This window comes from Lingula anatina, chromosome 1 (genome assembly GCF_051362555.1).
Source record: "Lingula anatina isolate TDL-2025a chromosome 1, LinAna3.0, whole genome shotgun sequence".
NCBI classification, from domain to species: Eukaryota; Metazoa; Brachiopoda; class Lingulata; order Lingulida; family Lingulidae; genus Lingula; species Lingula anatina.
Genome location: NC_141767.1, coordinates 67,621,421 through 67,639,397, shown reverse-complemented (window position 1 = coordinate 67,639,397; position 17,977 = coordinate 67,621,421). Strand labels below are relative to the sequence as shown.

General features: G+C 33.9%; 1 protein-coding gene and 2 long non-coding RNA genes across 16 annotated transcripts in view; 2 read left to right on the top strand and 1 right to left on the bottom strand.

Moving 5' to 3' along the window:
- LOC106181906 (uncharacterized) overlaps positions 1–15,859 on the bottom strand; it is a 120,319-nt gene extending 104,460 nt beyond the window's left edge. The window contains exon 1 of one of the 2 annotated variants that reach the window (XM_087002253.1): positions 15,695–15,859. Coding sequence is in view for 1 of the 2 variants with exons in the window: in XM_087002252.1 (XP_086858378.1) it covers positions 4,339–4,357 (19 nt within the window). In the remaining variant the exon portion in view is untranslated. Of the gene's footprint in view, positions 1–4,338; positions 4,373–15,694 lie in introns of those variants that run through there. The other variant, XM_087002252.1, reaches the window with a different exon arrangement.
- Positions 2,764–4,349, top strand: LOC147764915 (uncharacterized). The gene is made up of 3 exons (XR_015332154.1): positions 2,764–2,859; positions 3,697–3,816; positions 4,101–4,349. It is a non-coding gene; the product is annotated as an uncharacterized LOC147764915 (long non-coding RNA).
- LOC147764913 (uncharacterized) overlaps positions 15,788–17,977 on the top strand; it is a 39,407-nt gene continuing 37,217 nt past the window's right edge. For 7 of the 13 annotated variants that reach the window (XR_015332142.1, XR_015332143.1, XR_015332141.1 and 4 more), the window contains exon 1: positions 15,928–16,604. This is a non-coding gene — a long non-coding RNA (uncharacterized LOC147764913). The other 6 variants (XR_015332146.1, XR_015332145.1, XR_015332144.1 and 3 more) reach the window with 3 other exon arrangements.

Below are 17,977 nucleotides of genomic sequence, written 5' to 3'. Positions count from 1 at the left end.
GTTTTCCACTAATCATGTTATCGGTGCTGCATACATGCTGAAAAAAGTGAAAAAACAGCATAAATTCCCTATAAGTGACCCGATCATGCTGATTTTCGAACTTGACCTGCGTATTATGAATATTCATCAGTTCTGTAAGTTTCAAGCCAAAAGGTAAAATGGTTTTTCACTTATTGTGTTATCGGTGCTGCATATATGCTGAAAAAAGTGAAAAAACAGCATAAATTCCCTATAAGTGACCCGATCATGCTGATTTTCGAACTTGACCTGCATATTATGAATATTCATCAGTTCTGTAAGTTTCAAGCCAAAAGAAAAAATAGTTTCCACTTATCGTGTTATCGGTAAAAGTGCACGGCGACGACGGCGACGGCAACGGCGACGACAGACGCAGATGATGGCTATATGTACAGACACTTCTGTGTCTGTACATAAAAATTGCAAGACGTTTGTTTAATTACCCTTACAGCACCTATGTATTTTAAATTAGAAGTGGCATTATATACCGATGTAATTAGAAATAAATTGTTAGAAAAGAGCGATTATCAATAAAAAGAAAAGGAATTTAAAAAAAGATTTTGATCGCATATAAAAATGGAAAGAAAGGTATTATAAAAATATGAAAAGTAAGGGTAACTATATTCAGTATTACATATTAAAAAAGGGAATTTTTTCAATATTAAATAATTAAATATATTTTAAATCAATTTTACCACCCCATCAACTGAAAATTAACCTGATTGACTTTGTTATTCACTTGCTCTACTTCTATAATAAGTACATCTACTTAAACTTTTTAAATGAATTATTTAAATTGGGCTAGTGTTTTTTGGTTCGGGCTAGTAAAGTTTGAGAGTCTGCTAGCCCGAAGGGCTAGTAGTCTAAAAAGTTTTTGGCACAGACTGATGCCAGACTTTACGAAAGGCCAAAAAATCTGTCAGACATTCGGTCTGACAAGCCTGAAAATTTTGTCAGACCGAAACAAAATCTGTCAGACCGAAGTAAAATAATAGAAATATAAAATTATTTGTGTATTTTCTAATGTTTTAAATCATTGACATAAAATCAAATATTAATTTTTTGATATATATTTATTTGTAGAAAAGTAAAATAAGAAAGAAAAACAAAAAAAAAAAGGCAAAAAATTACTTGCAAACCAAGTTGTTTTTTATTTAATGAAAAAGACGCTGTGGAATGACACAAGGACTAAAAACATTACAAGTATGAAGAATGTGTAGCTAGTAATATCAAATGTATGTCCATAAAAACGTCTGTTAATCAAATAACCATTTCACACGTTTTTGGCAATAACATATGCATTTTGAAACAGCATAGTAAGACAGTCTCTTTCATCCAATTGAAGCTTTGACAGGGACTGTCCAGTCCGAGTCTAAGTTCCTTCTTCATTTTATTTCTTTTTTTTTATAAAAAGAAACTCAAACTGTGAGCTTTCATCAAGTTCATGTGCACTTTCTCCAACTCGTGATGAACGGTACATGCAAATACGTACATATGTTCCATAATTTAAGAACCCGTAATAAAGCTGTAACATTTATGTTGCTATTGATCAAAATGATAACTTTAGTACTCCTGACGCTCGGCACACACTATTTTCCTCTCCTACAGATCATAAGTCCGCCAGGGCCTACCTTCTTTCCAATTTTATTAAACTTCCGTTTCTCTTCCTCACTTCGTTTTCATTTTTGCCACGCTTTGCACCAACGAAGTGTTTAAAGTTCAACAACGTCATTTTATAAGCAAAAGGCTTATCCATGAGTAATGTGTACGATTGATAATGAAGAAACAGAGGATCAAGTCTGTAAAAACGCAAATAGCACGAGCACATGTGTTGCGGCCATTTTGTTGTGTAGGGTATTACGAAAACGAAAACGAGACTGTACATTACATCATTCAGGAATTCCCCAACCTCAGCCAGTCACAAAATAGTATTTGTGAGTGAAACTGAGGTTAATAAATTATGTGTAATTAGCTGGGAACTCCCCGAGATTTTCACCCCGTCTCTCTTTTCGAATGAAGTAAAATATATCGTCCAGAAAAGAAACAACAACGTATTCCTTCTATTTACACATTCCCAGTCAGTTTGAAAACTCGCCGGACATAAGGTCCGACGATACAGGATTTTTTATCGGACCGAGACGAAATTTGCCAGGCATGTCCGACGGTCCGACGCCTTTCGTAAAGTCTGTGATGCTGTCAATCAACACTGAATTTTAATCATGAACAACAGATAACATGGTCAATAACAGAAGCAAATGGGAGAGATATTTTCTGACAGTATTCCAAATTATCTTTGTTGATTCATCTTCCATTTTTGATGGTCTTCCAACAGAAAAAAATAGATATCCGTCAATGTAAGCATTAAAATCTGACCATCTTTCAAAAGGCCCGTAAGACGGTCTCAATTCGCCCCTGCAATAAGATTACAGTTTCAGGACCACGAGAGTTCAAATTCACATAATGAAAATCACAATATTTGAAAAATGATGACAGTGCATAAAATAATATTACATAATGTTTAAAGACATAAATACCAATACAACTGCATGTGGAAATACAGAAAATGCGCAAATGTTCAAATGGATGGGAGTTAAAAGTCACATCTTGAAAATGCCAGTGTTTGCAAAAAAAAAAAAAAATAATAATAATAATAATAATAATAAAACAAAAATATTCCAATAAAGCTGCTATTCAAACTTTCAATTTTGCTGTATTAACATGATATGAATAACCCCATTGAGTTTGAGGATAGATAAGACACTGTTGGCACTACACTAAATATGTGTTGTCTGTCAGCTCTCCCACCGAGTTGGACGTACGTGCTGTGCTTATTGTAAGAAGGTAAGTCTTTTTTAATACATTGTAAATACTTGTAGGCATACTGTGCGATTAAATTGTACACATAGTATATTTTTATTAAACGGTATGTTCTGCAGGGATTGTGCTGTTGTGTCGAATCTAAGCAGGGCTCGACGTCAGCGGCTCTCCGCCTGTACTGGACAGGTAAAAATTCACTTCGGACAGGTGAAGTTGCAGGGTTGGCTGTCCGACGAATAGGTCATGTTTTTTTTAGAAATGTGGAGCAAAAATCTTTAAAAAATCATTTTCTGTTGCATACTAACTTCTTTTTGCCTCTTCCTAGACGGCATTGAAAAGAGTGACCTACTTTTGGCACAAAACACATGCAGTCGCAATACGAAGTCTGAGCAAACTTACCGCCAAATTATGAAAGTGAACACCCTCCAGAACTTCATCAGACAAAATTTAATCACATATCAGGTTCACTACTGAACATTTATTTAGTTAAAAATCTAGTAATAAAGACCCTTCCAAAAACAGAAACTACACAAGTACTGTGCTGCCTGGTTACAAAGCCAGATTGGACTGGATGAACTGGCTATATCTAGTTTGTTGTCAAGGCAACATACTGCCTGTCAATCAAATACGTTGTATGCTATCTACTCACTAAAGAAAGTGAAGAAAGTGAAATCTTTTGGGACTGAAGATCTTGTTGAAATGTTGTTTATTTGCCAAGATATAACCTGAAATTTTGTATGATGTTTTCTTTAATGACTCTAGCATCACCTCTGTTATTTACAGTTTAAATTTTAGTGCTGGAATATGATAAATTAACATTGCTCTCATAAACCATATATAAAAATGTTTTTACTTTAACAGATGCTGCCAAAAAAATTTGGTATAATGGAAAGTGACGCGGAAAGGATCATGAAGACGTGTGGTTGAAGAATGCCAGTGGCCGGGAGGGAGGAAGGCAGCGAAGATTGTTGAAGAAAATTGGTATGTATTACATCCTTGTATTTAATCATATTCATTTTCTTTTGTCTCTTTTAACACATATTTAAAAAATAGAAATTACTTTTTTAATACAAAAATAAGATTCTTTTCCATGTTTGCACTACATGTATCAGTTGGTTTCTTAAATAGATCAGTTTATTCTCATTCTGATGATGTTGATCTCCATGCCAATCCCTTTACTTATGTTGAATTTACATGTAAACACTTCAGTTTAATAGGGATATGAAGGACAATCACTTGCAATCACTTCAATGTGTTATTTTCAGAAAAAGACAAGAGTCCAGGCTTTGCAAGAGACAATTGTATCATCATCCTCGGATTCAGACTGATGGTTTTTTTTTTTTTTTTTTTTTTTTTGGTCCTGAGTTGAAAGTATGTATCATGTTACATGCTTATTGAGAAATTAAATTTGGATACCTTAGTCAAGATTGACTATTAATTAAAGTCATAATAACTCTTCGTTTTGGCCAAAAATTGGATTTTCCTGGAAAAAAACGTACTTACCAATGGCCAACGACCCCATTCCTGCATTCAAAGTTAATCCAGGGTTTTTTTCCTAAACGTACGGTTTTTTGTTAAATCTCTTAAGAGATTTTAACTGACGGAGCTCACTCTGACATTGCAAAGTCACTGGTGACCTACTTAAAACCGCGGGAAAAGCAGACAACAACAACACTATTATAAGATTCATGATTCATGTCATACCTGTCACAACCTCATTCCCTGATGAAATCTGACTGCAAGCAGATGAAATATTGGATGGTAAAATCAAACTAATATAAATAGCTATAGACAAAAGAATCTTCACAAGTCTATTATAATAACATAGCTAATGAAACTGTTCTACAGAATTTTTTATGTTGTTGTTTGTACATTTTGTGATATGAACAATATTGTTCCTACATAGTGTTATTTGATGCAAGTAAAGACAGCATTAGACTGGTATGGCTTTGGAAATATAAGAAAATTTATTTCCCTGTACTGCTTAATGGACGTACCGGTATATATGCATATGTTTATGGCAGTTTATGTTTCATTCAAATGAATATTTTACCAGATACAGTACTAGAAACAGTTTTTGAATAGAGTTAACTAAGTATTTTATATGATGTTGTTGTTGGAAAGCTTGAGAGGTGAATGATTGCATTAAATAGTGCAAGTAAAGACTGTATAAGACTGGTATGGCTTTGGGATTTGTTGGGAGCCCATTTTATATAAAATAATTCCCATTTGTTAACCCTATTAAATGCTTAAACCTACAGGCGCATGCATTCAAACAGATTTGTTACCATGTGGGTACAGAAACAGTGTTGAATGGAGTTAACTTAAGTATTTTATATATGCTGTTGTTTGAAGATTTGTAAGATGAATGTTTTTTGTTACTTTAAAAGTGTTACTCACTGCAAGGAAAGATAAGTGTAACTGGTATGGCTTGGGGAGGGGTTGAGGCCATATCTCATAGTGGAAGATTACCTATGTTTTCTATACTTTAGGAATAGAATTTATGGGGTTTTTTTTTTAATATTATCTCCAGGTCCATTATAACTTGCCACGTTGTTGTATTTTAAGGAAGAAATATTACAGAAGAATAAACACTCTTGAAATATTACATTGTGTTTTGTCTATTGCATATGACAATAATAATGATAATATAATTATCAAACAAGGCAGCAAAGCTGTCAAATGTACAGACAAAAACCAGAAAATAAAAACGCAGGAAATAGGATACTGTCAATTCTGATGAACTAATGTATTATGCTTACTGTAACTGCATAGCCAACATCAAATTCTTATTCTGCATAACATTGGATTAGGATGAAAGTAAAATGTGTATCAAGCATTAGCCTAAGTTCCCATACCTAGATCAATCTAACAGGATCAATGCAACTCCAAGGGGTTTCTCACTAAATTGCTTTCAGTTTGAGAGTCTTAGGATTCTGGCATGCCAGTTTCAGTAGGCGTGACAGACAACTAAGCCACTTACATTGATTGCAATTTAGCGAGAATTCCCATGGAGATAGATCGATCCACAGTTAGCGTGATAGGGTCTGGAAATAGTCCCTAAGGTGTCAGGCTGATAAGAGTTAAACTTTGGAAATGCCAGAATGATGTACAGTGAAAATTACACACAAAAAAAATTGCTTAAACTCATAAAAAAAAAAATATATATATATATATATTATTATTAATTTTTTGGGGGGGGCTGTATGTCAATCCTAAGAATCATTCTTGTAACTTAACAAAATACAGAAAATGTTACAAAGTAAGAGTACAGGGCTCCTGGCAGATGGGAGTGATAAGTCACAACTTGAAAATGCCAGTATAGCACTCTATAAACCTGCATTGCCTCCATAACAGAAAACAATCACACTGGTATTCAAACACAAGCTGCGCACTTCTGTCTTATGAAACTTTTCACTAAGTTTCAGTATCGTAAGTAACATGGTTTTCCCTTAATCGCTATCCTGACAGCAGTGTCCAAAATAGGGTTTTCTTCAACTTTCATGCAATAAAACATAATACTTAACAGCATAATGACCATCAAATTTTATATAAAAAAATAAAAGTATCATGAATATTCAGAAAATGTGATTTGGGAAGGTCTTCAAGGCCATGGAAGTTCAGAGTCACACTTTCAAAATGCCAAAATGTAAACAAGAGATAACTGTACTGAAATGATTTTCTTTCCATTTTCAACACCTTATTTAAAACAAAATGATCAATAAACTGTCATTTTTAAATGTTCAACTAGGAAAATTGTTGACATAGGAAAAATAGCAATAGAACAATTTTCAATGTCCAATTTGCTCCATTTGCAGATGCTGAACATAGTGAATGATTAAATCTGACAAACTGCAATGATGTGTTCCTTTCCATTTATGATACTTTATTACACAATGCACAATATTATAACAGGTTTACCGTCATTTTTATATAATCAACAAACAATATTGTTAAGAAGCAGAAAATGTCAAAACAACACTTTTACATATCTTATTAGTTCCATAATGAGACTGTTAACATGCCTAAGAATTAAGTCTGAAGAAATAACAATTATATACAAAAATACAGAAAATGCACAGCACTTCTGGTGGATGGGAGTATAAAATCACATCTTGAAGATGCTTGTGTTTGAAAAATAATTTTAAAAAAATTTTAAATAAAACGTAAAAAATTCCAATAAAGCTGCTATTCAAACTTTTAATCTAGCTGCATTAACTTGATATTAATAACCCCACCAAGTTTGAGAAAAATAAAGCACTCTTATTCATCTATAGCATGTTGGCATAACACATTCTTTTTGTTGTAAATTTATTTGCAATGTTAAACACCATTTATCTGCACAATTATCACCAAATCCTAATTTTGTGACACAGTTAAGAGAGCTAAACCTATGGGACTTTACAGGGAAATCTCAAGGAGTGTTTTATGTAATCTCATTTAATGGCCAATTGAAAATTAATGAGTAGGCAAGTGACTTCATAGACCTTAATTTAATTAGTGATCACCCAAGGGACAATTTTATAGACTGTCATCCATACAGTACCATCATATAGCACAAAGGTGTTGCATACATGCTGAAAAAAGTGAAAAAACAGCATTACTTCCCTAAAAATGACCCGATGATGCTGATTTTCAAACTTGACCTGCGTATTATGAATATTCATTAGTTCTGCAAGTTTCAAACCAAAAGGTAAAATGGTTTTCCACTTATCATGTTATCAGTGTTGCATACATGCTGAAAAAAGTGAAAAACATCATAACTTCCCTAAAAATGACCCAATCATACTGATTTTCAAACTTGACCTGCGTAATATGAATATTCATTAGTTCTGCAAGTTTCAAGTCAAAAGGTAAAATGATTTTTCACTTATCATGTTATCAGTGTTGCATATATGGTGAAAAAAGTGAAAAACAGCATAACTTCCCTAAAAATGACCCGATCATGCTGATTTTCAAACTTGACCTGCGTATTATGAATATTCATCAGTTTTGTAAGTTTCAAGGGAAAAGTTAAAATGGTTTTCCACTTATCGTGTTATCGGTGCTGCATATATGCTGAAACAAGACAGCACTGTTCTGCAATGGATTTACTTCCATTTTTAAAACACTTTTTTAACATAAAACAAAATAAACAGTTTTCTACCATTTGTATATGATCAACTAAGAAAATTGATGAGATGGGAAAAATATCAATAGAACAGTGTTAAATGTCCTATTTCCTCCATTCTGAGATAATGAATATAGTACATGATTGAATCTGACAAACTGCAATGATATTTATTTCCATTTTTGACACTTTATAACATAATACACAATAAAAAGTTTACCATCATTTTCACATAATTAACTAACAATGTTATTAAGATGCAGGAAATGTCAAACAAACACTTTTACATATCTTATTAGTTCAATAATGAGACTGTTAATATGCCTAACAATTGAATCTGAGGAAATGTGAAAAAACAGCATAACTTCTAAAAGAATGGCCCGATTATGCTGATTTTGGAACTCAACCTGCGTTTTAGTTAGTTTGACTACTCCTGTGAGTATAATGACAATTGGCCTATCTGTTTTTCTTATATTGTGTTATTAGCGTTGCATATATGTTGAAAGAAGTGAAAAAACAGCATAACATCCCTAAAAATGGCCCGATCATGCTGATTTTCAAACTTGACCTGCGTATTTTGAATATTCATCAGTTTTGTATGTTTCAAGCCAAAAGGTAAAATGGTTTTCCATTTATGGTGTTATCGGTGCTGCATATATGCTGAAAAAAGAGAAAAAATAGCCTAAATTCACTAAAAATGACCCAATCATGCTGATTTTCGAACTTGACCCGCGTATTATGAATATTCATCAGTTCTGTAAGTTTCAAGCCAAAAGGTAAAATGGTTTTCCACTTATCGTGTTATCGGTGCTGCATATATGCTGAAAAAAGTGAAAAAACAGCATAAATTCCCTATAAGTGACCCGATCATGCTGATTTTCGAACTTGACCTGCGAATTATGAATATTCATCAGTTCTGTAAGTTTCAAGCCAAAAGGTAAAATGATTTTCCACTTATCGTGTTATCGGTGCTGCATATATGCTGAAAAAAGTGAAAAAACAGCATAAATTCCCTATAAGTGACCCGATCATGCTGATTTTCGAACTTGACCTGCGTATTATGAATATTCATCAGTTCTGTAAGTTTCAAGCCAAAAAGTAAAATGATTTTCCACTTATCGTGTTATCGGTGCTGCATATATGCTGAAAAAAGTGAAAAAACAGCATAAATTCCCTATAAGTGACCCGATCATGCTGATTTTCGAACTTGACCTGTGTATTACGAATATTCATCAGTTCTGCAAGTTTCAAGCCAAAAGAAAAAACAGTTTTCCACTTATCGTGTTATCGGTAAGAGTGCACGGCGACGACGGCGACGGCGACGGCGACGACAGACGCAGATGATGGCTATATGTACAGACACATCTGTGTCTGTACATAAAAATTAATAAATCAATGAGTTAATGAATAATAAAGAAAATAAAAAATAGATAAAAGCAGTGGACCTACGTCGGCCCACCAGCTACTTGTCGCCGGTGGGCCGACGTTGGGCCGCTCAAGCTGTATGTCACTGGTGGGCCAACGTTGGACCGATGGTCAGGCCAACGTAGGCCCACCGGCGACAGTAGCTGGTGGGCCGACGTAGTTGGAGTCGGCGGCCCAACGTCGGCCTACCGGCGACATGCTATCTGGGTTTCGACTTCATTAATTAACAAAAAGAATTAAACAAGGCAGCAAAGCTGTCAAATGTACAGACAAAAAGCAGGAAATAACTATGCACAAAATAGGCTACTGTCAATTCTGATGCAAAAGTTAAACTGTAAATTCAATATCAAATTTTAATTATGCTCAACAGGTAATACCAATGAAAGTAAAATGTGTAACAAGCATAAGGCTTCAGGCCCATGAGAGTTCAAGTTCACACTTTGAAAAAGTACAACTTCCAGAAAAAGAAGCCAATTAGACTGCTTTTCCAACTCAGGCTGTATGCCAATTTTCGAACTTGACCTCCGTTTTAGTAAGATCGATTACTCCTGAGAGTTTCACGACAACAGGCCTATCGGTTTTCCTTGAAATGTGTTTACAGTGTTGCATATATGTTGAAAAGTGAAAGAAAAAAGCATAACTTCTACAATAATGGCCCGATCATCCTGATTTTCGAACTTGACCTGCGTTTTATGAATATTCATCAGCTCTTTAAATATAAAGCCCAAAAGTAAAACTGCCTTCCACTTATCGTGTTTACAATGAAAGTGCAAGGTGCCGGCAACAGCGATGACGGCGACGACAGACGCAGGTGATGGCAATATGTACAGACACATCTGTACATATTTACTGTACTGTTTGAGAACAGTAAGTGACATGGTTTTTCTTAAATGGTCATCATGGGAGCAGTGCCCAAAATAGTTTTTTTTTTTCAAATTTTGATGCAATATTACATGATGTTTAACAGCATAATGACCATCAATTTTTAAGAATAAAATATTAGTATCATGGATATTCAGAAAATGTGACTAGCAAAGGTCTTCAGGCCCATGGAACTTCAAAGCCACAACTTGAAAATGCCAAAATGTAAACAAGACAGCACTGTTCTGAAATGGGTTTATTTCCATTTTTAACAATTTTTAACATAAAACAAAATTAACAGTTAACTGCCATTTTTATATGCATTACACCCTGCGTGACGCACTAGTCCCCATTCAAATCAATGGGAAAATGGGTGTTTTTTCACTAAAGCATTATTTTTATGACTTTCTGACGTTTGAATTTTTTTAAAAAAACCTTTTGTGTAAAGAGGCATCCAAGTAGATTTTAATTTTTCCAAAAAAGTTGGGGGTCAGTGGGAAAATGGGTGTTTTTTTTTCACTAAATCGTTATTTTTTATGATTTCTTTTTTTTGTGTGTGTGTGTGGAGAGACATCTAAGTACATTTAAAACTTTCATTGTGTTTAACAGTTGAAGTGAGTATACTCAGCTATTTTCAGATTTGTCATACTGATGAGGTGTAAGTCATTAACTTTACAACAAAATTATTGAAGAGAGTAATAAGGGAAATACTCATGCATATGAAAATAGTTTATTGTCGTTGTTATTTATTAATGAATATAACATGAACGTGACATCATAAACACTGTGTTGTCAAGTAAAATGAAGCGTCTGATACAAAGTATCAAATGCGGCATTCACGTGCTCGCTTGCGGTGCGTTCAGTACACTTTGTTTACACTGACAAGTCAAGGTCAGAAATGCACAATTTTTCTGTATAATATAACACAGTTTCAATTTTGATTAGTGAATTTTCTTCAAGCTGTATGGCCATTTTCTGAACATTTGTATAAGCTACGAAATATTTCTCAGTCCAAATTTCTCTACATCCAAATGAGTGGCGTTACGACGCACTTCCGGTTTTCGTCGAAATCTAAGCTACGGTATGCAGCACATTCAGGGCATTCTACCTCAAAATGTACGCAGCCGCTTTGATTGGAATTTACAACACTTATTCTTTACATGATATAGCACCTACGTGCATAATTTGTGAGCTTTAGCTGTCATACATTTTCTAGTGCCAATTCAAATTGGAAAAGGAGCTATTCCGACGATTTCTTGAAGGGGAAGTCTATGAACGTGCTACAGTTGTCGTATGGATCGAATCATAGTCGACAAACGTTGTTGAAAATCTGTATCGATCATACAGAGTTACATACAAGTTGATAATGTGTGTTTATTTTATAGATAATTGTTTTATTTCCTCAAATTGATAAAACAGACTGAAGTGTCGTTAGAGACGATTGACGATGCGCTGAAATTGTGCAAATCGTCAAATTACGTAACGACCGATCTACCTTAAATGGTCATCATGGGAGCAGTGCCCAAAATAGGTTTTTTTCAAATTTTGATGCAATATTACATAATGTTTAACAGCATGATGACCATCAATTTTTAAAAATAAAATATTAGTATCATGGATATTCAGAAAATGTGACTAGCAAAGGTCTTCAGGCCCATGGAACTTCAAAGTCACAACTTGAAAATGCCAAAATGTAAACAAGACAGCACTGTTCTGAAATGTTTTTTTTTTCCATTTTTAACAATTTTTAACATAAAACAAAATTAACAGTTTACTGCCATTTTTATATTATCAACTAAGAAAATTGATGAGATGGGAAAAATATCAACAGAGCAGTGTTAAATGTCCAATTTCTTCCATTCTGAGATTCTGAACATAGTGAATGATTCAATCTGACAAACTGCAATGATATGAGTTTATTTCCATTTTTGAAACTTTATTACACAATACACGATAACAAGTTTACCATCATTTTTACAAAATCAACTAACAATGTTGTAAAGATGCAGGAAATGTCAAACAAACACTTTTACGTATCTTATTAGTTTAATAATGAGACTGTTAACATGCCTAAGAATTGAATCTGAGGAAATGTGAAAAATATGCTGAAAAGTGAAAAAACAGCATAACTTCTACAATAATGGCCCGATCATGCTGATTTTCGAACTTGACCTGCGTTTTATGAATATTCATCAGCTCTGTAAATATAAAGCCAAAAAGTAAAACTGCCCTCCACTTATCGTGTTTACAAGGAAAGTGCACGGCGCCGGCATCGGCATCGCCATCGGCGACGACAGACGCAGGTGATGGCAATATGTACAGACACATCTGTGTCTGTACATAAAAAGAACCATGAAGGTATATTTTAGTTACTTGGTAGAGAAAAAAACTGATATAAAAATAATGTGAAAAAGCTTTTTAGAAAATATTGAAACAAGGCAGCAAAGCTGTCAAATGTACAGACAAAAAACAGGAAATAACTATGCACAAAATAGGCTACTGTCAATTCTGATGCAAAAGTACATTATGTTAAACTGCAAATTCAACATCAAATTCTAATTATGCTCAACAGGTAATACCAATGTAAGTAAAATGTGTAACAAGTTCACACTTTGTATATGTATAACTTCCAGAAAAAGAAGCCAATTAGACTGCTTTTCCAACTCAGGCTGCATTTAAGTCCTGTATTTCTTTTATTGAAAGTAAGGCAATCATAAGTAACATGATTTTCCCATAATGGTCCTCATGGCAGCAGTGCCCAAAATACTTTTTTTCAAATTTTGATGCAATATTACATAATGTTTAACAGCATAATGACCATCAATTTTAATAATAAAATATTAGTATTATGGATATTCAGAAAATGTGACTAGCAAAGGTCTTCAGGCCCATGGAACTTCAAGTCACAACTTGAAAATGCCAAAATGTAAACAAGACAGCACTGTTCTGAAATGTTTTTTTTTTTTATTTTTTATAATTTTTAACATAACACAAAATTAACAGTTTACTGCCGTTTTTATATGATCAACTAAGAAAATTGATGAGATGGGGAAAATATCAATAGAGCAGTGTTAAATGTCCAATTTCTTCCATTCTGAGATTCTGAACATAGTGAATGATTGAATCTGACAAACTGCAATGATATGAGTTTATTTCCATTTTTGAAACTTTATTACACAATACATGATAACAAGTTTACCATCATTTTTACATAATCAACTAATAATGTTGTAAAGATGCAGGAAATGCCAAACAAACACTTTTACGTATCTTATTAATTAAATAATGAAACTGCTAACATGCCTAAGAATTGAATCTGAGGAAATGTGAAAAAACGGCATTTTTTTAAAATAATGGCCCGATTATGCTGTTTTTTTTAACTCAACCTGCGTTTTAGCAGGAATGACCACTCCTGTGAGTTTAATGACAATTGGCCTGTTTTTCTTATATTGTGTTTACAGTGTTGCATATATGCTGAAAAATGAAAAAACAGCATAACTACTAAAATAGTGGCCCGATCATGCTGATTTTCGAACTTGATCTGCATTTTATGAATATTCATCAGCTCTGTAAATATACAGTCAAAAAGTAAAATTGCCTTCCACTTATCGTGTTTACAATGAAAGTGCACGGCACCAGCGACAGTGACGACGGCGACGACAGACGCAGGTGATGGCAATATGTACAGACACATCTGTACATATTTACTGTACTGTTTGAGAACAGTAAGTGACATGGTTTTTCTTAAATGCTCATCATGGGAGCAGTGCCCAAAATAGATTTTTTTCAAATTTTGATGCAATATTACATAATGTTTAACAGCATAATGACCATCAATTTCTAATAATAAAATATTAGTATCATGGATATTCAGAAAATGTGACTAGCAAAGGTCTTCAGGCCCATGGAACTTCAAAGTCACAACTTGAAAATGCCAAAATTTAAACAAGACAGCACTGTTCTGAAATGTTTTTTTTTTCCATTTTTAACAATTTTTTAAACATAAAACAAAATTAACAGGTTACTGCCATTTTTATACGATCAACTAAGAAAATTGATGAGATGGGAAAAATATCAATACAACAGTGTTAAATGTCCAATTTCCTCCATTCTGAGATTCTGAACATAGTGAATGATTAAATCTGACAAACTGCAATGATATGAGTTTGTTTCCATTTTTGAAACTTTATTACACAATACAAGATAACAAGTTTACCATCATTTTTACATAATCAACTAATAATGTTGTAAGATGCAGGAAATGTCAACCAAACACTTTTACATGTCTTATTAGTTAAATAATAAGACTGTTAACATGCCTAAGAATTGAATCTGAGGAAATGTGAAACAAGACAGCACTGTTCTGACATGGGTTTATTTCCATTTTTAACACTTTTTTTAACATAAAACAAAATAAACAGTTTACTGCCATTTTTATAGCATCAACTAAGATAATTGATGAGATGGGAAAATATCAATAGAATAGTGTTAAATGTCCAATTTCCTCCATTCTGAGATTCTGAACATAGTGAATGATTGAATCTGACAAACTGCAATGATATGAGTTTATTTCCATTTTTGACACTTTATTACACAATACACGATAACAAGTTTACCATCATTTTTACATAATCTACTAACAATGTTGTCAAGATGCAGGAAATGTCAAACAAACACTTTAATGTATCTTATTAGTAAAATAATAAGACTGTTAACATGCCTAAGAATTGAATCTGAGGAAATGTGAAAAAACAGCATAACTTCTAAAATAATGGCCCGATTATGCTGATTTTCGAACTCAACCTGCGTTTTAGTAAGATTGACCACTCCTGTGAGTTTAATGACAATTGGCCCATCTGTTTTTCTTAAATTGTGTTTACAGTGTTGCACATATGCTGAAAAATAGAAAAAACAGCATAACTACTAAAATAGTGGCCCGATCATGCCCATTTTCGGACTTGACCTGCGTTTTAAAAAGATTGATTACTTCTCTGAGTTTCATGACAACAGGCCTAACGGTTTTCCTTAAAATGTGTTTACAGGGTTGCATATATGCTGAAAAGTGAAAAAACAGCATAACTTCTACAATAATGGCCCGATCATGCTGATTTTCGAACTTGACCTGCGTTTTATGAATATTCATCAGCTCTGTAAATATAAAACCAAAAAATAAAACTGTGTTCCACTTATCGTGTTTACAGTGAAAGTGCACGGCGACGGCATCGCCATCGGCATCGGCGACGACGGCGACGACAGACGCAGGTGATGGCAATATGTACAGACACATCTGTGTCTGTACATAAAAATGAAAATAATCTTGGAAATCTGGTCTCTGAAAAAAGGAAAGTCAGGAGTGGTTAAACGTTTAGTATTTCTCATCTTAGTGCAACCCTAAATCCTGACAGTATGTGCCCTACTGTATTACATGACATGTCCATAACTAGACTATGACGCCATACTTACTGACAAGCTTGTTATTTATCCTGTACTTCTTAACAAGCTAAGTAAATTTTGAGATGCCCATTTCTTATACGCATGCACTCGAGCGGAAATAGACGGCCATTTGCCAATTCGCACCACTACATGCAGCACCAGTGGTGGGAGGAAGCATATCTCGTGATTTTTGTGAGCCAATGAAAAAAGCGGATTTTTTAACTCCGTATGTACACCAGGAAATTAAAGTTTCACAGGTGCGTTCATGAGATTGTTACATTATTTTTATAAAATAGTTTTACGGATCCGATAAGATATATGTCAAGAATAATCTTGTCACATAACTTTTATATCTGTCCTCTACTGAATATTTTATCACGACTTGTAGTGGACAGTACTATGTACTGCATCGGACAATGAATCAGAATCAGAAGTTTATTGACTATCGCCCTACATCCGGGCATGATCAAATACAAATACAAGAAGTAATCCGCAGAGTGATTACCATATACAGTTTGATATACATTATATAATGTCTAGACTAAAGCAGGGAAAGTACATGTACTACTCAATAAAGATCAATATAGGGGAAATTAAAAAAAAAAAAAAAAAAAAAAAAAAAAAAAAAAAAACTGTAGAATAGGCTACACTAAACCTTATATTAAACCAAGGAGTTATAACAGAAGGAGATTACACGCGTGGGGGCGGAGCCCGTATTACGGTCTCTCATTGGTCGGAATGAATAGAACCCAGAGAACAATGGCTGCCTATCTCTGTTACGCTTAATTGCTACTCTCGTTTAAATCTCGTTTGTTAGTATCTGTGCCTTCGTCTGTTGATTTTTGAGGACAGAAACAGAAACGGAGTCCCAAGTTTCTAAAAAATGAGAGAAATACAGAATTTATATGATATTACGTTGGACAAGGTTTTCAAAAAACAGGTAAGTGCTTTTAAATGCATAACTACACGAAATATGAAGATAAATTGCAACTTTTATGTCGTAGGGTCTCACTGTGTAAGTGTCCAGCTACACGTTGATCTCGCGAGGTGGTGTGTGGAGAATAAATATTGCACGAAAAATATTTCCCACTCATAACAAGTGCCTATAAATATAGTATCAGATGAAGAAAGTTTGGTCTTTATACAGTTGCAATTGTTAAGTAATTTGTGGCAATAGCAAAGAATAAAACTTAGGTGCACTTTCAGTAGCCGAAGAACAAGCAGATGCTTAAGCCGCCATCTTGTTAATATTTCGAAAAAAAAATTACTCCAAAAGACATTTTCCTCCTACTTTTTGAAACTTGTGTCACATGACAGTCATAAAATTTAACTAATTGTTATGTGTGCAACACACTTGCTTGAGCAGTATTGTTTTTTTTTTGCGATTTTACATGTGGTCTAGCTTGGATACGACAATTGACAATTTTCATGAGTTCCGATCAAAAAGTGTTACGCTTGTTACGGCCAAAAGCCTTACCGCTTTTTGTACTTTTCAAATGCAAGATTATAAAAAAATTTGGTGTGTTTAGATTCTTGAACATCTTGGTCGTGGCGTGGTATATATTGCATGGATACTGCTCCAATATTTCTTGAAAAAAATAACCCGATTTGTTCAGAATACCAATTTTTTACTCTAGTGTTATGGGTAAATGTACCATTTTGGCCGTTACCTTTTTCATGTCTAAATCTAAAAAGACTTATCATGACAGTTGGTCATCATTTTTCTTCTCACCATGGTGGGTGGCTTTGGAGTGGTAACTTTGTTGTTAAAGTAAAGTGCTCAGTTTTTTTGACTGGAAAATTTTGCCTCCACCCAGCATTTTCCATCATGGCGGTCTAACAGGAAGTTTGACTTCACAGTGTCTTTGGTATAGTTATTTTTAACTTATTTAGTCTTCTTTTTACATATATATGTTTTAATTCATATTAAACCTTTGAAAAAAGAACACACATGAATCCTGGTGCTTCTTAATTTAAAGTCTTGGGGTTTTAAGTTCACCTAGGCTCCACCAATTACTTTACCTGTTATCTCACTACACATCTCTCTTTGAGTCGAGGTGTGTAAGACACACCTTATTGTGTAAGACACCTCTATAATTAAGGGGTACTTGCTTCTCTACTTAAATTATACTTCACTACTTTGGCATGTTAGGTGACAAGCTTGGATGTTTCAGTTCATTTTAAGAAAGAAGCTTTGCCTTGGTGGTTACAAAAGAATAGAACTCTATTAAGGTTTATTCATTACTTGAAATTAAATATTTCATCTTGTAGTGTTGAAACAAATTCTCTCAAAATTGATAATGAATTTGACAT